Here is a 23,322-nt window from a genome sequence, read left to right as displayed (position 1 = left end):
TGGGAATCCGTTCTGCATCCCTGGTGGGGGGGTGGGAATCTGTTCTGCATCCCTGGTGGGGGGGTGGAATCTGTTCTGCATCCCTAATGGGGTGGGTGGGAATCTGTTCTGCATCCCTGGTGGGGGGTGGGAATCTGTTCTGCATCCCTGGTGGGGGGTGGGAATCTGTTCTGCATCCCTAATGGGGTGGGTGGGAATCTGTTCTGCATCCCTGGTGGGAGGGGGTGGGAATCTGTTCTGCATCCCTAATGGGGTGGGTGGGAATCTGGGGGTGGGAATCTGTTCTGCATCCCTGGGGGGGGGGTGGGAATCTGTTCTGCATCCCTGGTGGGGGGGTGGGAATCTGTTCTGCATCCCTGGTGGGGGGGTGGGAATCTGTTCTGCATCCCTAATGGGGTGGGTGGGAATCGGTTCTGCATCCCTGGGGGGGGTGGGAATCTGTTCTGCATCCCTAATGGGGTGGGTGGGAATCTGTTCTGCATCCCTGGTGGGGGGGTGGGAATCTGTTCTGCATCCCTGGTGGGGGGCTGGGAATTAGTTCTGCATCTCTAATGGGGTGGGTGGGAATCTGTTCTGTATCCCTGGTGGGGGGTGGGAATCGGTTCTGCATCCCTGGGGGTGTGGGAATCAGTTCTGCATCCCTGGGGGGGGGTGGGAATCCGTTCTGCATCCCTGGTGGGGGGGTGGGAATAGTTCTGCATCCCTGGTGGGGGGGTGGGAATCAGTTCTGCATCCCTGGGGGGGGTGGGAATCAGTTCTGCATCCCTGGTGGGGGGGTGGGAATAGTTCTGCATCCCTGGTAGGGGGGTGGTGGGAATCGGTTCTGCATCCCTGGTGGGGGGGTGGGAATCCGTTCTGCATCCCTAATGGGGTGGGTGGGAATGTGTTCTGTATCCCTGGTGGGGGGGTGGGAATCCGTTCTGTATCCCTGGTGGGGGGGGTGGGAATCAGTTCTGCATCCCTGGGGGGGTGGGAATCAGTTCTGCATCCCTGGTAGGGGGGTGGTGGGAATCTGTTCTGCATCCCTGGTGGGGGGTGGGAATCTGTTCTGCATCCCTAATGGGGTGGGTGGGAATCCGTTCTGTATCCCTGGTGGGGGGGTGGGAATCCGTTCTGTATCCCTGGTGGGGGGGTGGGAATCAGTTCTGCATCCCTGGGGGGGTGGGAATCAGTTCTGCATCCCTGGGGGGGGGGTGGGAATCAGTTCTGCATCCCTGGGGGGGGTGGGAATCGGTTCTGCATCCCTGGGGGGGGGTGGGAATCTGTTCTGCATCCCTGGGGGGAGGTGGGAATCTGTTCTGCATCCCTGGGGAGGGTGGGAATCCGTTCTGCATCCCTGGGGGGGGGTGGGAATCAGTTCTGCATCCCTGGTGGGGGGGTGGGAATCTGTTCTGCATCCCTAATGGGGTGGGTGGGAATCCGTTCTGTATCCCTGGTGGGGGGGGTGGGAATCAGTTCTGCATCCCTGGGGGGGTGGGAATCAGTTCTGCATCCCTGGTAGGGGGGTGGTGGGAATCTGTTCTGCATCCCTGGTGGGGGGGTGGGAATCTGTTCTGCATCCCTAATGGGGTGGGTGGGAATCCGTTCTGTATCCCTGGTGGGGGGGTGGGAATCCGTTCTGTATCCCTGGTGGGGGGGTGGGAATCAGTTCTGCATCCCTGGGGGGGGGTGGGAATCAGTTCTGCATCCCTGGGGGGGGTGGGAATCAGTTCTGCATCCCTGGGGGGGGTGGGAATCGGTTCTGCATCCCTGGGGGGGGTGGGAATCGGTTCTGCATCCCTGGGGGGAGGTGGGAATCTGTTCTGCATCCCTGGGGAGGGTGGGAATCCGTTCTGCATCCCTGGGGGGGGTGGGAATCAGTTCTGCATCCCTTGGGGGGGAGTGGGAATCGGTTCTGCATCCCTGGGGGGGGTGGGAATCAGTTCTGCATCCCTGGTGGGGGGGTGGTGGGAATCTGTTCTGCATCCCTGGGGGAGGTGGAATCTTTTCTGCATCCCTGGGGGAGGTGGGAATCAGTTCTGCATCCCTGGTGGGGAGGTGGGAATCAGTTCTGCATCCCTGGGGGGGGGGGTGGGAATCAGTTCTGCATCCCTGGGGGGGGGTGGGAATCAGTTCTGCATCCCTGGGGGGGGTGGGAATCAGTTCTGCATCCCTGGGGGAGGTGGGAATCAGTTCTGCATCCCTGGTGGGGAGGTGGGAATCAGTTCTGCATCCCTGGTGGGGGGGTGGGAATCAGTTCTGCATCCCTGGTGGGGGGGTGGGAATCAGTTCTGCATCCCTGGGGGGGTGGGAATCAGTTCTGCATCCCTGGGGGGGGTGGGAATCAGTTCTGCATCCCTGGGGGGAGGTGGGAATCAGTTCTGCATCCCTGGTGGGGGGGTGGGAATCAGTTCTGCATCCCTGGGGGGGGTGGGAATCAGTTCTGCATCCCTGGGGGGAGGTGGGAATCAGTTCTGCATCCCTGGGGGGGGGTGGGAATCAGTTCTGCATCCCTGGGGGGAGGTGGGAATCAGTTCTGCATCCCTGGTGGGGAGGTGGGAATCAGTTCTGCATCCCTGGTGGGGGGGTGGGAATCGGTTCTGCATCCCTGGGGGGGGGATCGGTTCTGCTTGAAGGACCTGCGGGATGCGGGGCGGTCTGTAGCAGAGCGCCGTTAGTTTTCCAGTCTGGCTGCTGCAGACATCAGGGGACCCTGGGCACCAGAGCAGACCTCAGCTTGCCCAGCCAGGAGCACAGCTCTACCTGCCAGCGGGGGCTCCTGGCCGTGGCAGAGTGACAGCCTAGGTTTGTGCTGTCCCCAGTGAGGAAGGAGCCGTGGGAAGAGCCCACTGTCACGGGGTGAGGATGGGAGAAGCCAGCTTTGCTCAGGGCCACGTTAACTCCTGCCTCCTGCTAAGCCTGGAGAAGCGTCCCCCAGAGGCCATGCCTTGAGGGCTGGTCCCCGATGGGAACCTTAAGAGGTGTAGCCTTGGGGAGGTCAGATGGTGGGGGTTCCCTGGGGGGGACTGGGGGAGTCTGGTCTGTTCCCCTCTTCTGCTTCCTGTGGCTGTGCGGTGAGCCTTCCTCTGCCCTGGGGCGCTCTTTCCAGAGGCCAAGGCGTTGGACAGCTGACCTGAAGTCTCCAGAACTTTGAGACAAAATAAAAATGGGGAGTTGAGCCAGGGTGGTCTACCACTGAGATACATCCCTAGTTCTTGTTTTATTTCCATTTTGAGACAGGGAGGATCTCACTAAATTATCCAGGCTGGCCTTGAACTTGTAATCTATCCGCCCCAGCCTCCCTAGTAACTAGAATTATAGAAAAGATAGGTGGCTTGTGCCACAAACCTTTCCTCTTTAGAAGCTGATCATCTCAGGTAATTTGTTATAGTAATAGAAAGCTGACTAAGGTGGCCCAAAGCTTTATGGACAATAAAGACATGCCAAGGAACATAGCATTGGTTCACTACAGTAATGACATCATGCTAATTAGTGACAAGCAAGAAGTGGCCAACAAGAAGGATATCTTGGTAAGATACCTGAGCACCAGCAAGTGAGAGATACATTCTCAGAAGATTCAGAGAACTACAATACCGATGAAACTCTTGGGCGTCCATGAGCATCCGGGAGCTCCCAGCCAGAGTAAGGCTCCAATTATTGCATCTTGCACCTTCCGACAAGGTCCATGCTAGCAGCCCTGTGACTTGGCCATGCCACCCCTCAGACTCCTCAGAGGCGGGAGAAGTGCCCTGTGTTTACAGCAAGCCCTGGGTCAGAGTCACGGGCAGGCCGCTGGCTGTGGAACGCTGCCCAGCTGCTGAGGAGAATTCCTGCCTTTGCAACCACGTGGCTAATTCCCCCCGTGGGCTTGGGGACTGACGGGGCTGTCCAGCGTGCATCTGCTCCCAGAGAGCTGCACCCACCTGTCCCCAGGTTGGGGACTCTCAGTCATCCGTGGTGGTGGAGTGGACATGGAAGAGGAGCTGAGGGCAAGCTGTAGGTCACCCGGTGCCCCCGCCACCCCCACAGCTGCTCCCCGACCCCCACAGCCTGTGCAGCGAACTGACCAAGGGAAACACTCCCCCGGCTTACGGCTGGGCCCCTCCCTCTGTGGGGCCCTCCAGCCTGAGCGCCGTGCACAGCCCCACAGGCTGCCCTTGAAGGAGAGCGACAGGGGACGCCTCCCAGAGGGCAGAACGTGGGGTCCACCACTGTCCACATCCGAGAGAGAGGCGACTGCAGTGATGTCACAGGACACTGAGTGACCAGGCTGAGAGTGACAACGGGGACAGAGGTGTGGTGGCAGGGTGGGAGGGGTGCACGGAGGGGTCAGGAGCCACAAGGGCTGTCTAGCAGTGATGCTCAGGGAGGTGGCACGGGACAGGCCTGGGCGGGCTGCTTGCCGACTTCTGATCTCTCAGGAGCCCCCCCGCTGTGGTGGCTGTGACCCCCAGGGGACGTCCTGATAAACATCCTGCCTGCCAGACGCCATCCAGAGCCTGTTTCCCAGGACCCGCCTGAGGGAGCTGCCATGTTCCCAGGGCGGGAAGCAGAGGCGGAGCGGCTCTGCATGTCCATGCAGCTGCCCAGGGCCAGCGAGCGTCTGGCAGCTTCCTTCCCTCCCTCCCAGGAAGCCCCCTCATCCTGTGCAAGCTCTGCACACAGCTGATGCCCTGCGGTCTGCAGGAGGACTGGGGATCCAGTCCTGCTGGGGAGCACGGTTGTTCGTCCCCTGTCCCCGTTTCACATGAAATGGTGGGGGGGGGGGCGCTGCCAGCTCAGCCAGCCTGGAGGGCAGGGTGGAGGGCGGTCACCAGATACGCACTTGGTGCTGCATTTCCCCTCATTTTGCCGTTCAAACGGCCCACGTGGAGCCAGTGTCCTGAGAAGGTCACGCCGCGCCCTGCAGAGAAACACGCGTTGGAGAAGCGGTTCCTGTCGGTGACCCAGCAGCTTGAAGTGTGGCACTCACCACCGAGGTCACGTGCTGATTCACAGAGCCCTCCACCCTCCAGAGCAGGGGCTCAGGGAGGCGCAGGGGCCCGTTGAGTGACCCGGTTCACAGCGACTGCGCAGAGCTTCCGAGGACACACTGTTCTCTTCCAGGCTCACAGCACCGAGGACAGGGCCCCCCTGAATGCCACTCCTGTTAGTGAGCCGGAATGGCAGGCCTCTGCGGCCAGTGGAGCTGGCAGGGGAGGCCGCCCGCGGTCTCCTGGCCCTGGCATGGCTCACGGGGGCCATCTTGACCCACTGGGATATTGTGGACATGGCCACGAGGCCAGGCCTTCACTGCATTCTGAGAAGGCCTGGGTGTTGTGCATCTCACCACGTGGCTGCCTTGTTTGAGAAGTCCCTCCCTGTGTCACTCCTTGGTCCCTACTCGCTGACCAGGCGACTGTTCTCCATCACTTTTCCCACGAGTCCAACAGACACACGCTCTAAGACCCAGCCTCCACCCTCGTCCCTGGAGCCAGGTTTCCCTGGGAGTGCGGTCTGCCTCCCCAGGGCTCGCGGGTGACCCCTGCTCTAAAGGGGCCGCCTCCCTAATGGGCAGGAACTGCCACCTTTGGTGACAGCTTCCTCATCGCCCTCCTGCCACGCAGATCACTGGTAGGAGGCTGGGGCTCCACCTCCCGTGGCATGCTCCACGGCCAGTCAGGGCTCTGCCGTGAGGTACCCTGTCCAGCCCCAAGGGACACGGGTCACTCCCACTCACTCCCATATTGGCCAACAAGACGGGGGCTGGAAGCAGAGTTGCGGCAGGAGCTCAGGAAGCTGAGAGTTGGAAGTACTGGGCAGAAAGCAGAGATGGGGACTGCAGGGGCCCGGAGGCAGGGGCTCTGAGAGGAGTCCAGGGAAGCAGGCCTGCTGGACACACCACCAGGGCTGGGCCTGAGCCTGCGCAGAGGCGTGCAGGGTGCTCGGGGAGCTGCAGTGGCCTTGGCCTAGCCTGGTCAACACCTGCAAGTCCTGTCCACCACCCTCTACCCGCCCCAGTGCAGGGCGGGCTCTGCCCTGTGTGGTCTGACCACCCCGGCCCTCACTGTCCCTCTACTGCATTGCAAACGATTTGGAAAGCTCTGGAGAGGGCGGAATCTTCCAGAGGGTGCCACTCGCATGAGCAGCGAACTTGTCACTGCACTGAAAGTCCCCCGGTAGCTCCTGCTCCCCATCAGATCCCACCCCCGGGTTCCTCTGAGTCACTGGCACTTGGCGGCTGCCTGGGCTTCCCGCGGTTTGGAGGCGGGATGGCTCTTCCCCACTGGGGGCTCTGCAGACAGGAATTTTTTCATGTCATGGTGCAGTTCCTAAAAATAAAGTCGATGCCACTTCAGCCTCTTACTCCTCTCTGCTCCCTTTCAACACCAGGAGACGGAGTTTGAAGTCCTGCTGCTGAGGCAGGACACCTGGAGTGTGCGGCTTGTTCCCATGACATCTAGTCCACAGTGTGACCACCTGCAGGCGGGCGGCCCAGACCCAGGGTGCCTCCCTTCTCCCCCATGGGCAGGGCCGCCATGCAGTGCTGTGTCACCAGGGGTGGATAGCCCTGATCCCGGCAGGACGTGCCGCGGAGACACTTGGCCTCCCTGGGCTCCAGCTCCTTCACCTGCGCAGAGGGAAGTGCCCCCAATCCTTACTGGGATCCAACAGAGAAGGGCGGGTGGCAGGGCCAGGCAGTGAAGTTCTTGGGGTACCAGGGTGTGACCCCAGTGTCCTTAAAAGTGTGAAACGTGATAAAATGAAAATGAGACTTTAAACGGGTCCAAGGGCTGAGGAGGAAAAGCAGATGGCTGGTGGCCGAGAGGAGGGCCAGGGTGCGGAGCCGGGGCCACCTGGTCTGATTCTGGGCAGACAGGAGAGTTGACCCCAGGAGGCTCCTGTCGCTGCAGGGGAGAGGGTCCCCGTGGGCCTCCGTGGAGTCAGCTCAGGAAAGGGAAGGGACTGAGAGGTAGCTTCAGAGCTGGGTCCTGACCAAGTCCAGGAACTGACCCTGGCTGGGCCACGCCACTGAGGGGGCTGGCCGTGTGAACTCTCTGAGCGGGGTTCCCCCGTTCTGATTAAAAGGGGGTGTGACGAGGCTCAGAGGCCGTGGCGGCCAGTGCGTGCTCTGGTTTTCTTCCGTCCCTCCTCTTGGCCTCCTGCCCTCCCTCTGGCTTTCTGGGACTGTGGAACACGCGAGGAGGGGAGCGGCAGACCCTGTGGCATGCAGAATGGTGGCAGCTCCAGGCACGTCTGCTGGGTGGGGGTGGGGGGCTGCTGGCCCTGGTGGCCCTGGGGCGCTGTCCTCCAGGGCAGCCGGAGCACACTCTGCCTGAGGGCATCGAGGGCCCCGGCAGGAGGCCCCCCTGGGCAGCAGGGAGCCGGTGTTCTGAGCAGCCATGACCGCCTCAGACTCTGCTTTCAGATGCCCAGCAGGAACAGCTCACAGGCCCCTGAGCCACTGGTCCCCAGCCATGAGGGGCCCTGACTGACATATGTGGTTAGAGACTGTGGCACCAACCACTGTCCATTCTGGGTCTGCAGCCAAGGCTGTGGTCTTGGAGTGTGGACAGCATGCTTCATCTTAGAGGACATGAGGGACTGGTTCAATTGTCCTGGTGGCCAGAAGATACTTTTGGAAGCACCATGTCCAGGGCCCCTGGCCATCAGGGAGGGTCAGCCAAACAGGCGAGGCTGTCATTTGGAAAGAGCACAGATGCGGCCAACCTGGGATCTGGTCTCCACGGTGCCCTCTGGGTCTGGTCCTTACCTGTCGAGGCTGAGGTCCACTCTCCTTCGGGCCCTTCCATTCTGCCTTCCCGTTTCCTCGACAGTTTTCCACTTCACTCTCCCCCCTCTCCCCACCACCGTCAGACCCCTGAGCTGGTCATCGCCAGTGTCCCCACCATCTCCAGCCCCTCGGGGCTCCTGTCCTTCTAGAGTGGTCAGAGTCCCCAGTCCCCGTGGGTCACACACTCGGTGGGGCCTCGATTTCCACCTGTCGTCCACCCCTTCACCAGCCTCAGCCTCAGCTGGGACCTCAGGGGCACCACTCCTGGCCCTGCTCAACTCTCCTGTCCCTTGTCCCTCCAGCCCTACTGGTCAGGAACCCCCAGTCCCGGTGGAATCTGCGTCCTTCTGCACCTGTGCCCCTCAACTTCCTGCTGTCCTTGACCTCACCTGGGGTCTGCTCTGGGCCTCCCCAGCTCTTGGCCTGGTTTTCCCATCTTCCTGCTGAATTCTCCACTCAACTACCCCTCCCTCAGGACGATGGCTGGTGTGAAACCACACTCCCTTCCTGCCCCCTGACGCTGTCTTTCTAGAATTCACCATCATGGACATGACACTGAGCATTTGTCCCCTTGCCATGTGAACACCGCCCCCGCCTGCCTAGCAGTCACCCCGCGTGGTGGAGCCGGCTCTGCCTGTTCATCACGGTACCTATCCAGAGCCTGGCAGCGTGTGTGGAGTGGACAGTGGCCACCCTACACTGCGGCTCCATCTCTGCCTTGGGTAAGACCAGGACCTGAGAGGTGTCTTCATGGGGCTGGGCTTCAGGGCAGCGGGTTCTGGAAGTAGAACTTCTAGGGTTGGGGACATTCAATGTCACTAGGGTATGGCAGAACACTGGCTCAACACAGAGGTGGCCTCACATCACCTTGTGAGAAATGTGACCAAATACAACTGTCCCTGGAGGCAGCCCCCTTCCTCCCAGTGTTATCTTGGCGTTAAAGTCACGGTTCCTCCTTCTGATTGTAAAACTCAGGCCCCACAGGAGCCATGCACTGCACCAGGAGGGTCCCTGGGGGAGCTGAGCTGGGAGTGGACTCAGCCCGCCTTGGGAGCATGGAGGGCCTGGACCCACTGGGTGGGCAGGCAGAAGGCAGCTGGGGGGACCAGCAGGAGCAGAGCTGAGGGCTGGGGGTTCCTTCTTCCTCAGGGGACCTCGGTGCCGCTCTCAGGCCTTCCCTGGTATGGACGGGGCCCACCAGGGACCTCAGTGGGCACGGGAGAAGCAGGAGGCTTGCTTGGAAGGGCGGGGGCCATGTTTAGCCACAATCAGGTCACAGCTTGGGCCCACAAGGCTAGACCAGTGCTGCTTGCTGTCTACCTGGCTGCTGAGGACCCAGCCTCGGGAGGGTTATTGAGGACCTCCGTTTGAGTCAAGTCCTTTTTAGATGTGAGCTATCCACAGAACACCACGGCGGCTACCCTGGGCCAGTGTTCAGCGGGATAGCTGGTGCTACTGCCCGGCCAGTTGACACGTGAACCAGCCAGCACAGCAGGAACAGGACTCCAGGGTGCTCTGACGAACCCAGGAGACTGCCCAGTCAGGAGCTGGGCAGCCAGGAGCAGCAGAGAGGACGAACCCAGGTGGCCGTGATGCGGTGAGGCACCTGCCAGGCCAGGTAGGTGGAAACCTTGGGAGGGTGGGGCTTCCTTTAAGGGTGGGGGCCCTGGCCCTGCTCAGGGGGGCTGGTGATACTGCCTCTTACCTGCAGGGGGCTCCCAGGTGTGCCATTCAGTGAGATAGGAGTAAACTGAACAGGTGGGCCGGGAGGGCTCCCGAGGCTGGGTTCTCAGCCACTAGGTAGACAGCCAGCAGCACTGGCTCTAGCCTGGTTGTGGGTAAACACCATGGCTCTCGCCCTTCCAAGCAAGCTGCCTGCTTCTCACCTGCCCTCTGAGGTCCCTTGAGGCTGCTGGACAAACACAACTGACAATGGACACTGGGACCCTGAGCCACAGGAGACCGCGGTTGTGCAGAGTGTGAACCTGGCAAAAACCACCGCGCTGTGCACACAGGAAGGTGCCGCAGCCGTCCGCGACTGGGAGCCGCTCGGCACTGTCCGAAGATCCTCAGTAAGTAAAATCCGAGCAGAGAGAGGAAAGGACGTCAGGTCAAGTGCGCGGGCCTGGGGACGGCAGGGGAAGCGGAACACAGATGTATGGATGGAGGGTGTGAGTGAGCTGTCCTCCAGCTCCGTCCTCCTCTCCCCTGGGCGCTGGCCAATGGGCTGAGGTCCCGATGGTGGCTAACTGCAGCGTCAGTCACCTTCCCACCCTGCACCGTGGCATGGTTACAGGGAGGGGTTTCTCCGCCAGTGGACTCGTGGGAAGGACAGGAAGGACAGGAAGGACTGTTGGCTGGTCTCAACAGGATGTCCCCACTGCGGCCAGCTCTTCAGCTTGTGCCATCTGCAGGTGCTGAGACCCCCGGAGCTCCGAGGGCGGCCCAGGCCCGGCCAGGGCAGGGTCTCCTCCTTTCCAGAGATGACTGCAAACGCCCCCAGCAGCCTGCCGAGGGGCCCAGCCCTGCAGAAGCCGAGCCGGCATGGCCCTGCCCTGGAAGGCAGGGTGACACTGACCCCTGGACGAGTAGGGACACACTGTAGGAGCCAGGCTTTGCTGCCAACAGCCCGTGGACGTGGAAGGGGACTGAGAGGAGAAAGCCGCAGCGAAGGCTGGTGGGACAGGAAGGAGAGGTCACAGCCGGCCCCAACCCAGTCCCCCTTACTCCATGGCCTGGGGGATTCTGGGACAGACAGCTCAGCAACTGTCTTGCTGGGCATGTGGGGACCGCTGGCCGAGACTGGTTTTCTGGGAGGCCTCGGAGGCTCGGGAGTTGTTCCTTCCCACAATGACAAGACATCTGAAGCCACGTTTCCTTTCAGACGTGCTAGTGGTGAGGACCGGCTCCTCCGCACGTCGCTGCGACCAGGACTGCGTGTGAACAGAAGCAGCCGCACTTCCCTGGGCTCTAGAATCCCACGCTGGGGGCTGGGGAGCCCGAGGACCCTCTTCCCAATAGCAGGGCTTGGGGACGCTGGCCCAGGCTCTCGGGCTGGCCTTCAGGTCCTGGGTCAGTTCTTTTTTTTTTTTTTTTTTTCCACCATACGATTTATTTTTGTTTTTTTTTAGTCACACACGACAGCAGAGTGTATGTTGACATATAAAACATACATGGACTGTACATACAGCAATCATGTTGTCCATTCTATTCTGCTGCCCTTCCTATCCCCCCACTCCTCCCCTCCTCTCCCATCCTTTCTCTCTAATCTAATGTGACACACTTTTCTTTTTCTCATCACAACATCAAACATGTATTCTGTATAACAATGAGGGTCTCCTTCCATCTTCCGTGCATCTCCCCTTCTCCCTCTTTTTCCCCTCCCACCTCTCTTCCCTGTTTAGTGGTAGTCTTCTTCTGATGCTCTTCCTCCGTATCCCATTTTTAGTCACCCTCCTTATACCAGAGAAGACATTCAGCATTTGTTTTTTAGGGACTGGCTAACTTCACTTAGCATAATCTGCTCTAATGCCATCCATTTCCCTGCAAATGCCATGATCTTGTTATTTTTTAGAGCTGAGTAATATTCCATTGTGTATAAGCTACATTTTTTAATCCATTCATCTATTGAAAGGCATCCAGGTTGGTTCCACAGTCTAGCTATTGTGAATTGTGCTGCCATAAACATTGATGTGGCTGTGTCCCTGTAGTATGCTCTTTTTAGGTTTTTTGGGTATAGTCCGAGAAGGGGAATAGCTGGGTCAAATGGTGGTTCCATTCCCAGCTTTCCCAGGAATCTCTATACTGCTTTCCAAATTGGCTGTACCAATTTGCAGTCCCACCAGCAATGTACAAGAGTACCCTTTTCCCCACAACCTCGCCAGCACTTATTGTTGTTTGACTTCATAATGGCTGCCAATCTTACTGGAGTGAGATGGTATCTTAGGGTGGTTTTGATTTGCATTTCTCTGACTGCTAGCGATGGTGAGCATTTTTTCATGTATTTGTTGATTGACTGTATGTCCTCCTCTGAGAAGTTTCTGTTCAGGTCCTTGGCCCATTTGTTGATTGGGTTATTTGCTTTTCTGTTGTTGAACTTTTTGAGTTCTCTGTATACTCTGGATATTAGAGCTCTCTCTGCTGTGTGAGGGTCCTGGTTCAGTTCTGATTGAGCAGCCCTCTGGGCAGGATGGCCTTCTCTCCAGTGGTGGTGCAGCCTGTGGCTGTGCCCAGGGGCCTGGGGTGGGGTGCTCAGCAGGTGCCCGTTGGCTTCTGAACCTTGCTCTTTGTGCCTGTGGTTAGAGGACAGTCCAGGCTGGTGGCACTGTCGCTGGGGCCTGGGACCTGGGCTCCTGCATTGCGTGTGCCACTGCCTCCTCTGGAGGGGACTGCTGCCCTCCTGACCCTTGGCCCCCCCAGGGAGGAAACAGGTTGGCCTGATCGGCAGAGGTCTGTGTTCCCTGGTCACCCTTGACCCAGTGGGCCTGAGTGAGGGCAGGGAGAGGTCAGGGCTCAGCACACTAAGCTTGGTGTCTCTGTGGGGCCTGGTGGTGCTGACCCAGCCTGGGCTGCTGTGCCCAGGGCACCCTGAGCAGCAGCTGCAGGAAGGGAGGTGGCCTAGGGGTGGGGTGTCCAGTTGCACAGGACCTCTGCCTTGGGACAGAGCTGGGTACCTGACATGATGGCTACGTTTTGGAGTTCCGAGGCCCCAGGGATGGAGAGATTGATTGGCAAATAGAACACAAGAGGGGGAGAAAGACAAGAGTGGACGGATGGGCAGTTGTGTATTTCAGTGCCTTGACAGCACTTCTCCTGTCTTTTTGAGCAAGGGACCCCACCTCTTCCCCTGACCTGGGTGGCAGGAGAGAGAAGCCTGCTGGCTCAGCCAGCTGTACCCCAGCCTGGCATGGTCCAGGGCGCCCAGAGGTCAGGCTGCCCAGGGGACACAGTGTCCAAGCCCCCGGCCTGCAGCCATCACCCTGCCCATCCCGGCCACCCTGGCCACAGGCACGCAGCTCCTCCGGCCCCCACTCGGGCTCCGGCTCTCCTCCTCCAGCTGACTGTGGCCCGGGCTGCAGGGCACCCCCGGGCTCTGTGGCTGAGGTGGAAGACAGCTGGTGCTCTGTCTGTGACTCCAACAAGAAGCAGTTAGGGCTTGAGTTGTCCACTTCGGTTTTTGAAGCTACTTATTTAGATTGGATTCAAAGCTGCTGGCTGGAGGGCCGGTCTCCCCTGACATCCTGGGGACAAGCCAGGACAAAAGCCCACAGGTGCCTGGCACCTGGGAGCCTTCAGGCCTCCTCTTAAGGAGCTTCCACAGGGCTTTCCCTGGGGCTGGAGGGTCCCCGCTGTCCCAGTGCAGGCAGGGCATTGTGTGCTACCTGGACTGGAGTCCTAGGGACGCCGCGCATGTCCCCGAGGCCGTGGCCGAGCAGGGCCACCGAGGTGGGATGAGCTCCCCGCCCAGCCCAGGCAGGGAGGCAGGGAGGCAGGGAGGCAGGCGGGTTTCATACGACATCACCATCCACTCCAATGGCCTCCCCTCAGGGCTCGCCAGGAAGCTCCAGGAGTGGGAAACTGCTGAGGGGCTCGGTGAGGTCTTCACCCAACGCTCTGGTCACAGAGCTGGGGGACACACCCTGCCCCTCAAGTCTTCCTGCGGCTGAACAGAGGGCTTCAGCCAGGGAGGGTCTGCTGGGGACCACCCCCTCGCCTGACTGGGGAGGCTCAGGCCATTCTGGGAGACAGCTTGGGTGTGACTCCACTTTCTGTCACTGTGACCGAAATGCCCGACCGGAAGGACGTAGGGAGGAGAAGCCCCTCTGGACTCAGGGTTTCCAAGGTCTCAGGCCACGGTGGGGACGTCAGGGCTCGGGCCGAGGTGAACGGCTCTCGTGGGGTAAGGCGGGTCCCGGCTTCACACCAGGCCAGGTTCCTTCAACCTGACGGGCTCCAGCTCTCGCAGGACGGCCTGTCCACCGGCAAACATCAGCACCAGAGCTCGGAGGGGCACCTCACAGCCGGACCTTAACAGTTTGGAAAACTTTCTCTGTGCTACCCATCGACACATTTCTACGTCTAGTCGCGTTCTTTATCCAAATTAATACCCACACTGGACACCTGGAAGGACGGAGGTGTGGTGTCTGGCAGGGGCAGAGGGCAGGCCACTACTGGGGTGGGCAGTGAGGGTGGGAAGGACAAGCAGTGCCTTCAGCATGTGGCAGGCTGAGGAGAGAGAGAGAACCAGAGGCTGGGCACCTGAGCAGGGCACCTGTGGCCTAGCCAGTCTATGGAAATCTTGCTTTCAGTAGCAGATTTCACAGACGTGTTGATAACTTATTAAAAAGCACAGCCAGCCAGTGAGGGCCGTGGGCTGGCAGGACAGGCCTGTGTCCCCTGCTAGGCCCACAGAGCTCAGGTAGGGGCTCTTGAGTCCTTGGCCTGCTGCCACGGAGGGGGCCCAAGAACTGACCTTGAAAACAGCACACCTCAGAGAGCCACACGCAGCTGTGAGCGCAGACGCCCAGCTCCTGAGGTCTGAAAGCCTGAATCCGCTCCGCCCAGAAGCCAGGGCATCACCCACCCAGCCCTACGCCTTGGCACGGTCGGGGAGGAACGCCAGGCTCACAGAGCACCCAGAGGCGCAGGTCTGCTGGCCCTGGCAGCAAGAGGGCCCTGTCCTGGAGGGGACAGCCCAGCTTCCTGCTGACCTGCACGACCGCGGAACGTGTCTGACCCCCGAGAAAACGCAAACACACAGGCCATTGGAAGTTTTCTTTTAGTGTAATGGAAACACGGGCAGAAATCATCAACATCCCCTGAGTATTCTGCTTGAATTTTTTTAAAAAACCCATTTTATTTCAAAAGGCAGCCAAGAACGTTGCTATAGCCAACCCAGAAAATAAATGTCCAGAGAGCCACAAGTTTGTCTTAATAAATAACAAAATGCCATTTGTATTCCTTTAACCTCAGAGAACACATTATACATTTTAAATAAATATCTCCTCTGTTGCTATGGATCTAGAAACTGCTCCCGTGTTTGTGCATGTGACCGAGTCAAGTGGCTCAGAGACACCCGTGGCTTTGGGTGCCCATAGCCAGGCCCCTTCCCAGGCCTCTGCCACGGCCCTGGACATCACAGGGGACCAGCAGTGCCTGGCTGCAGACACCAGCAGGACGCCTGGAGCTGGGCAGGGGTCACAGTGCCCTGGGGCTGGTTCCTTAGGCAGCGTATGGCCACCTCTGTCCACTTCCTGACCATCAGTGTCCAGGTGGGGACCGAGTCTGGGAAGGGATGGAGAAACCGGTTGGGTAGTAGGGGTCTTGGTTCTGCCTTGGTTCTAATGCCAGGCAGAGGCGGGCTCTGGGCTGGCTGACGTGTCCTTGAGGTCCCATGCCCGGCCTTTCCCTGCACATTCCAGTCCTCCGGGACCCGGGGATCTCCTGCAGCATGGGGCTCGTACACTTTAACATCTGCTGCTGGGTACCTGAGGGACGGGGCTGCCCGGGTGCTGTGGGTCAGTGCCAGGGGCTGTCACATACTGTATTCAAGGGACTAGACGCACATCTGTGGGGCTGGGGCGGGCAGAGCTGTCCATCCATGGGCTCGGCTAAGGCAGTCGGACAGCGTTCCTGGACCTGCGCCTGTGTGACTAGTACCGGGAATTCTCAAGTCGGCCCTCGGGCCTCTTCCAGGAGCGTGTGCCAAAGGCCAGGGCGAGCCTCTCAGGACAGGCTCCTTCTTTGCTTTCTCTCCAAACACAGTTTGTGAAGGACGGGCTCAGCCCTTCCTCCACGGGACTCCGGGGTCAGTGTTCCTTTAGCCTGGAAGAAAAGGGTGGGCCATCGGGGTCCCTGCACGGGGGGGTCCCACAGAGCACACTGACCCTCGTAGGAGCCCCTCGGTCCCCAGGGGCAGGTGGTTGCAGGGAGCCAGCTGGAGGGGGCAGGGGCAGGGGTGGGGCGAGGGCGGGGCCAGCCTGAGGCTGGGGACAGCAGTAGAAAACATTGGGGTGACTAAGGAGGAAGCTCCCCACCGTCTCCCCGACATGCAGGAGAGCCACTGTCACATGGCACAGCCACACTCCTCACAGAAGAGAACGTGAGCAAAGCCATGTGCCTTGCAGGGACAGTGGCAAGCCCTTTCCTGTCTGGTCCGGGGGCAGATGGACAGGACACCGGCTACCTTCATGGCGGGGGGGGGGGGGTGATGGACTTACGGAGCTTGGCCCCCTGCTGTGGGCCCCGGGCAGCTCAGCTCCTTGTGTATGAGGCGGATCAGGAACTGCACCCAAAACAGAGACCAGACCACCTGTCACTGCCCGGGGACACGGGCGGCCAGTGGGCCTGACCTGGGGCCTCCCAGGCCCTGGCTCACTGAGGCCCCCTGGCCTGGGCTCTTCCTGCCCAGCACCCACCAGCACCTGCCCAGGACACACTTCTCTTCAGGGTGGTGGCCAGGCCGGCCAGCACACCTGGCCCAGGCTTGTCCTGTATGTCCTACGTCCTCTGGGAAACTGGGACGCACTCCTGTCCACCTCAGGTTTAAAACGACCAGCCAGTCATGGATGCCCAAGCTGGGAACCCACGGTGAGACGGGGACCTGCAGTCGTGGGCACTGGGTGACTTGAACTATTGAGGTGACCGGGCTGGTGACTCTCAGGGGACGCCAGCACCAGGAGCTTGTCTTGGAGCCCACAGTGGCCTCAGCCTGATGGCCTCAGCCTGGTGGCCTCAGCCTGGTGGCCCCAGCAGGCCTCCACCAAGGGCAGCTGCCTCCTCGGCCCTTCAGCTCAGCCTCCCGTCCTCCGTGAGCTCCAAGGGTTCCAAGTCACTTTACAGACTCAGACGGAGGGTGCCCAGGTGTCCAAGTGTCCTTCATGTTGGAGTGTGACTTAGTCCCCTTCTCTGACTGGCACAATCCACAAAACTGGAGTGTCCTGGACACAGAAGCGGGTTCCTGAGAGGAGTCCTGCTTCCGGTGGCCCCTGTTCTCAGAGAGCAGAGGTGCCCTCAGACCAGAGAGGAGGGGAGGCCTGGGTGGTGGGGACGCGGGAGGGGAGTCCTGGGTGGCCAGGGTGGTGGGGACGTGGGAAGAGGGTTCTGAGGGCTCGTAAGCCCCCCCACGCCTTGGGCCAGCACCCTGAAGGCAGACACCCTGTTTTCTTAGATGTCGGGGTTCAGGTCGGAGTCCCGGGGGTTAAAGCTGGAAGAACAGGAGTGTCCCCACAGGCCCATGTGTCCAAGGCTTGGTCCCAACTTGGTGGTGCTGGGAGGTGGGGCCTTGTTAGTCCTTAGGTCCTTGGGTATGTGCCCTTGAAGGGGACAGAGGACCTCGGGGCCCTCCTCCTTCCCTGTTTTGATCCTGGCCATGCGTGAGCAGTCTGCTCCACCCTGGGCTCCCCCCGTGATGTGCTGCCTGGACCCAGGCCCCAGGCAACAGGCCAGTCACAGACTGACACTTCCAACGCCGTGAGTCAGAGAGACCTCTTCTCTAGGTTGAAAATCGGCGTGTTGTGATAGTGACAGACAGCTGGCTAGCAGAGCACTACATGGTCCTAGGGCACAGTCCACTTTAGTTCCAACAGGCCTGATCATGCCCATTTAATATGTGGAAGCTGTAGCCCAGAGAGGTTCAGTAACCTGCACCATCACACACAGGCTGGGGCAGAATCCAAAGCCACAGGGCACCATGCTCTGGGATTTCACACTGTCCTGCCTGGAACTACAGAGCAGAAGACTCACCTATTTCCGATTCTGATAGTTCTTTACCCAGATCAGGAACCTGGACCACGTGTATTCAGTGATGACAGAATCACCCCTATGCCCCCCAGGTTTGTAGGAATCCACAGAAAGTCCCACCAGTGTCTGGCCAACAAGCACAGGGAGCTCACTGAAGCCGCCCGGGTCAGAGAGGGTGACTCACCAGTAAGGCACAGGCGTCTGCGAACATCAGCATGTAGAACACGTTGCTCCATCCCGAGGGCGAGATGAGCCCCGCCAGCAGGGGGCCCAGGGCTGCTCCTGGAAGAGGCAGACGCGCGAACATGGAGGCACCGGAAGACTGTGCCTGGGGCCACCTGGTGCCCGGACGCGAGGAGGATGCCCGGCAGCCACTCACCGGCCACCGTGAGGAGGCACACGGTCTCAGCCTGAGGGGAGCTGGCCCGCCTTCCTCGGGAACCATTGTAAGGATAGATGTTGATATTTTAATGTCCATTCTTTTTTGGGGGGGTACTGGGGACTAAACTCGGGGGTGGGGGGGCACTGGACCACTGAGCCCCATCCCAGCCCTCTTTTGTATTTTATTTAGAGACAGGGTCTCACTGAGGGGCTGAGTGCCTCACTTTTGCTGAGGCTGGCTTTGAACTCGCCATCCTCCTGCCTCTACCTCCCGAGGTGCTGGGATCATTTTAGGCCACTGCGTCCAGCCTGAAATGTCCACTCTTGTGATCCAACCTTTCCATGATTATTATTTATGTAAAGAAATCTGAATCCAACACGCAGTGTTAGATATTCTTATGCTATAAAAATATTACTGGTAAATTTGAATAAGATTTGTAGGAACCAACAATCGGTCAACGTTGACTTCCTGGTTCTGATCACCACACTGAGGTGGCATCAGGGAACTGTCTGCGCTTCACCCTTGGAAAGCCATGCGCCTGTGTGTGTGAGAGTGTGTGTCTTGCATCTGGGTGAGTGGACACAAGAGAAGCTCGGGGCAAAGCTAACTCACTGCAATTCTGTGAACGCCTATTTTTATAAGTTTCCTCCAAGTACAAAATTATGCCAAATAACATTTAAAAACCGCGAAAGGAAAGGGCATCCTTCAAAGTGCCCGGGTTTCTGTGCGCGATGGTCAAGCAGCCTTGGTGTGTCCCTCGTGGCTGGAGTGGGGGCACTCATGGTGGGAAGAAGAAGGGTTTTCTCCAGCTGTCAACCGAGACTGGGCTCTGGACAGGTGGCCCTCGTCTCAGGCCTCGGGACACTGGTTCAGTTTCCGGTGTTCACAGAGCACACGCTGCTTTACGACCTGAGAGGCAACTGTGTGCTCTGTGGCCAAGTCTCAGAAGATCCACCAGGTAAACACGGCACTGCTCGTGCCCGTGGGTCTTCTCACCTCCCAAACGACAGGGTGGCCCTTAGCTGAACTTTTAAGATTATAAATCCACAAAGAGTAGGCACCACTGTTGGCAGACCAAGGTCCCGAGTGGGAGACGGCCTGGGATTCGCCCCAGAGCCAGGAACAGCAAGAACACAGGGCAGGTGAGGAGCGGCAGGAGGGAAGGGGGCATTATGGGAGCCTTTCAGACACAGTCCCATGCCCCCTGCTGCCCGCAGGCCACTCTGCCCCTTCACTGCCCACTGACACGGCACTGCAGCCTCTCCTCGCCCTCCCTGACCAGACACACCAGCTGCAGAAGAGTGGCAGCTGACCTCTGGGGACACCAGGCTCCACGCAGGGCGGGGAGGCACCCAATCAAGAGCCGGGGTCGGGGCACTCTGACACCCACTCCCACCAAGCACTGGCTCCTACAGAGTCCAGTGGGACCCAGGCCTCTGGACACCGCAGTGGACGCCCTCCAGGGCAGGACTCCAGGTGAGAGGCAGGCTCACTCTTAAATGTGGGGATGCGGAGGCCAAGGTTCGTTCCAACACAGAGCGAGCAAACAGGAGGACACTGCAGGGAATGGAAGGCTGGGGTATAAGCCCTCGGAGAGCTAGGAGAAAACCAAGCTGACCCGTGAAACTGGCCCTTTGTGATGAAAAGCAGTTTGTTATCAGCAAGTTCACGGTTCAGTAGCACACACACACACACTCTCTCACACTCTCAAGAAACAGAAAACATTAATGAGCACTAAAAACATGACATGCAAAGCAGGAAGTCCAACGTGAAGTCTGGAGAATCGACTGAGAAGACATCTAGGAAAGGAGAAGAGAGCACGGGAGCAGGAAGGAAACAGAAAGAAAGAATAGAAGGACCCAGGAGGCAGCAGTGGACTCCTGTTCTCCAGGAAGAACAAGACACAAACCCAGGGACGGCAGGAAACTTATCAGAGAACCACGAGCTCAGTGCCCCTAAATGAAGGGCCTGTGTCCGCAGCACGAGGGGCCCCGGGCGCCACAGCGTGGGGGGGAGGGCTGCAGGGAGTGGGAGGGGAGCGCCCCGAGGATCCAGGAGAAGGCCAGGCGTGGAGACCGGGGAGGAGTGACAGCAGACTTCCCACCACCGTGGAGCTGGGAGACACGGAGCTGCACCCGGTGAGAGCCGAGTCCTGACCCCGGGGACTTGTCACTTTTCAGCATTTGCCTCCTGAGAACTCAGGAAGCTACCAGGAGACATTCCCACCACGGCGGAGTAAACGGGATCTAGGGCCAAGGAGAAAGGGGCTCGTGGACCACGGAGGCCACGCAGTGCGGCAGGCGGCCCTGGGGCCTTGCGTGGCTACGTGGAAGGACAGTGCCAGGGGTCACCTGGGAAGGAACCCGTGGAGGCAGTGCAGGTGTGGCCAGGGGGGACCCAGCCCACGAGCTGAGGGTGGTGATCTGCTCCCTGCTGGAGGAGGAGAGAGCACCGAGCTGCCTGGGGACAGGCGGCAGCTCAGGATCAAGTCCACCTTCCTCTGCAGGAGGACAGAGGCTGGGGCAGGAGGGTGGGGCTGCGGGTCCCCTTATGCTTGGCTTTGATAAGAATCAAGTGGAAAACGCAGGGCGAACTCAGTTGCTCTGTGTGAAAGGTGTGGACATGGTACCCTGTGCCCACTGGGCATGAAGCACGTGGACTTGGGACACTGGAGTCCTGGCCTTGGACTGTGAGAAGGTGCCCATTGCAACCAGTGAGCTTGGCCATGACCTCACCCACGCGTGCTCCTGGACGCCCACGCCTAATGGACACGCCGGGCGCCTGCCGAGGCTCCGTGTCTCCCTCGGTCTTTCTTTGCCTTTGTTTCTTGGGTGGTGCACGTGGGCAGAGACAATGACTGAGACACAGTGGAGGACTGGCGCGTGCTGTCTCCATGGTGACCGTTGCCCAGGCCCCGTGTGCTCCAGCAGGCAGCGTGGCCCAAGGGGCTGGCAAGGCTGCAGTCAGACCCCGTCAGACCTCCGACTAAGGGCAACCAAGCTAAGGTGGGCGTGGGGGCTCCAGGGAGGTGACTGCAGACGGCCAGGCCAGGGAGTAGCCCGGCGGGCCTCACCTTCCTCCCTTGTGGCAAAAGGGGTTCAGAACAAGACTCATTCTCCTGCCCAGCCCAGAGGGTGTTGGAGGGGACAGGGCACCTCCGCTCACAGAGGAGGCATCGCCTCCCTTCACTGGCCCCTCCTGCCGTCCCTCATTTGAAGAGAATCAAGAAAGAAGTGCTTTACTGCACGATTTGTATCTCCCCTCTTTACACCCTGGGCTGCTCAGTCCTGACATTGGCCCTGGGAACCCTGGACACCTGTCAGGTAAGACGGGCTCTGGGTGGCCTTGCTGCGTACCTACAGACCCGGTGCCGTCGATGATGGCCGTCACGGTGGACAGGGCGTGCGCGTTCCCTTTCAGACTCTTGTGAGTGCCCTAGAAGAGGGGAAAAGGAACGTGAGGCTCCGGTTGCCTCGGCCCAGTCACATGCAGAATGCACTCCAGGGCCTGCCAACCACACACACACACACACACACACACACACACACATACCCATGTTCCCGGCCGCGCCAACCCTGGGAAGCCAACCAGGTCAGGATCTCCAGGACACGGCGCCGACTCCCGAACCCCCAGGGAGCTCTTCTAATCCGCTATCATGGCCCTCCTCTTCACGAGGCGCCACGTGGCCACGTGGGACACCCCCACCCCGCGCCACTCTAGCGTGAGCATCATTGTGACACCCAGACTCCCCACAGCCAGGGCTGTTCTGTGACACATGCCAGACGTCACTGCAGTGCCTAAAGTCAACGTGACAATGCAGAGGGCCAGGAAGAGGGGACCAGGACAGTCAGGAGACTCACGCTGGGACCCAGCGAGGCCCATGGGGCGTGGGGCAGGAGCTCTGGCTTTTGACAGCTCCACATGTAGCACACATGGGGGACAGTAAGGAGGAGCAGGGTCAGGAGCCCCGTGCCACAGACATGAATAGCACCTAAGAAAGCACAAGGGAGCCGAGGGGACGTGCATCCAGTGGAGGACGGAAGGCACCCGCGGCCAGGCACCCGCTGTTCTGGTCTAAGAAAAGCAGTCCAGGTCCCTCCTCGGCCACTATCCTGGGTGGGTGACCAGTGCTCGAGATCTGGTGTGGATCCTTCCAGAATCTTCCACACCCACAGATGTGAGCCTGTAGGCTATGCACATCTAAGAACAGGCTTCATACAGGCAGCTTCGTTGACACACTCAACACAAAGGTGGCCAAGGCAGGCTGGCCCTGGGGGACACTGACAGGGTGAAGAGGACCAAGCCCAGGCCTCCCTGTCCGCTGCGCTACTCTCTCTGCTGACTCATCGGGACAGGCCCTTCCACTTCTCTGGGGAGCAAAAAGCTCATGGGGCTTTTCATGGCTCCAAATGGGGGATCTCTTGGGCATCCTGCCCAGGACCCAGGGAGAGGGTGGCAGAGGGCCAGCAGCAGGGACTCTGTAGTGCACAGGCAGCACACCCGCACACAGGTGGCAATCGACCCCTGCTCTGGTGCCGAGCGCTGTCCTCTGTGGAGGGGGTGCAGGGCCACTCACCAGGTCGGCGGAGACGGCGGTGGTGATGAGTGCGTAGGGCCCGCTGACCAGGGCCCCGCTGAGGAGCAGCATGGCTGTGGGAAGCAGAGGGGGACTCAGAGGAGAATGGAGTCCCTGGGAGAGCCAGCCCAGCCCAGTGACCTGCGGGACGCATTCCTGAGTGTCAGAGGGTGGGAGGGGCTGTTTGGTCCCGGGTGCCTCCAGGCCTGCAGCTGAATGGCCCCTCGCCCTTGCCCAGAGGTACATCTGCTAAGTCCCCAAAGATCTGGGCTCCTCTTCAGGGGACCTGGGGCTTGGGGTCCCACTCTCTGCGGGCAGCAGCTGCGGGCAGTGTGAGGAGTGAGACCCTGGAGGCCCAGCCCAGGCCACGCGGGGTCTGTGCCAGGCGAGGCTGCACCCAGGACCCACTCCACGAGCCACAAGGTCTGTCCTGAACTGCCACAGGCCCACGTTCCCCAGCCAGGCTCTGGCACACAGGAGAGCGGGCATTCTGGGGGACTCTGAAGGGGGTTGCACACACCCCGCGCCCCCCAGCCCCACTGCAGACTTGTCAGCACGTCTCCCGAGGGCCAGGGAATAACTTGACTCTGACTTCATGCTGCTGCTCTGGGTGGGGGCCGAGAGGCCAGCTGGAAGGCTAGTGGAAGGGCCTGCCCTGCCCTGTCCCCCGGCTGACCCTCACAGGCCGGCTCTGTCCCGCTGCTGCCCCTCACAGGCTGGCTCGGTCCCACTGCTGCCCCTCACAGGCTGGCTCGGTCCCACTGCTGACCCTCACAGGCCAGCTCCGTCCCACTGCTGCCCCTCACAGGCCGGCTCCGTCCTGCTGCTGCCCCTCACAGGCTGGCTCGGTCCCACTGCTGCCCCTCACAG

At 60.1% G+C, this 23,322-nt stretch overlaps 1 protein-coding gene across 1 annotated transcript in view; it reads right to left on the bottom strand.

Moving 5' to 3' along the window:
- Positions 1 to 15,473: 15,473 nt before the first annotated feature.
- Positions 15,474 to 23,322, bottom strand: part of Slc37a1 (solute carrier family 37 member 1) — a 49,228-nt gene continuing 41,379 nt past the window's right edge. Inside the window, exons 16-20 of the mRNA XM_026410081.2 lie at positions 22,453 to 22,526; positions 21,233 to 21,311; positions 17,679 to 17,776; positions 15,973 to 16,037; positions 15,474 to 15,577 (exon numbers count right to left, since the gene is read on the bottom strand). Coding sequence (XP_026265866.2) covers positions 15,562 to 15,577; positions 15,973 to 16,037; positions 17,679 to 17,776; positions 21,233 to 21,311; positions 22,453 to 22,526 — 332 coding nt within the window. The 3' untranslated portion in view covers positions 15,474 to 15,561. The remainder of the gene's footprint in view (positions 15,578 to 15,972; positions 16,038 to 17,678; positions 17,777 to 21,232; positions 21,312 to 22,452; positions 22,527 to 23,322) is intronic.

Source organism: Urocitellus parryii, chromosome 2, assembly GCF_045843805.1.
Source record: "Urocitellus parryii isolate mUroPar1 chromosome 2, mUroPar1.hap1, whole genome shotgun sequence".
In the NCBI taxonomy this organism is placed as follows: Eukaryota; Metazoa; Chordata; class Mammalia; order Rodentia; family Sciuridae; genus Urocitellus; species Urocitellus parryii.
This window is presented reverse-complemented; position numbering and strand designations above follow the sequence as displayed.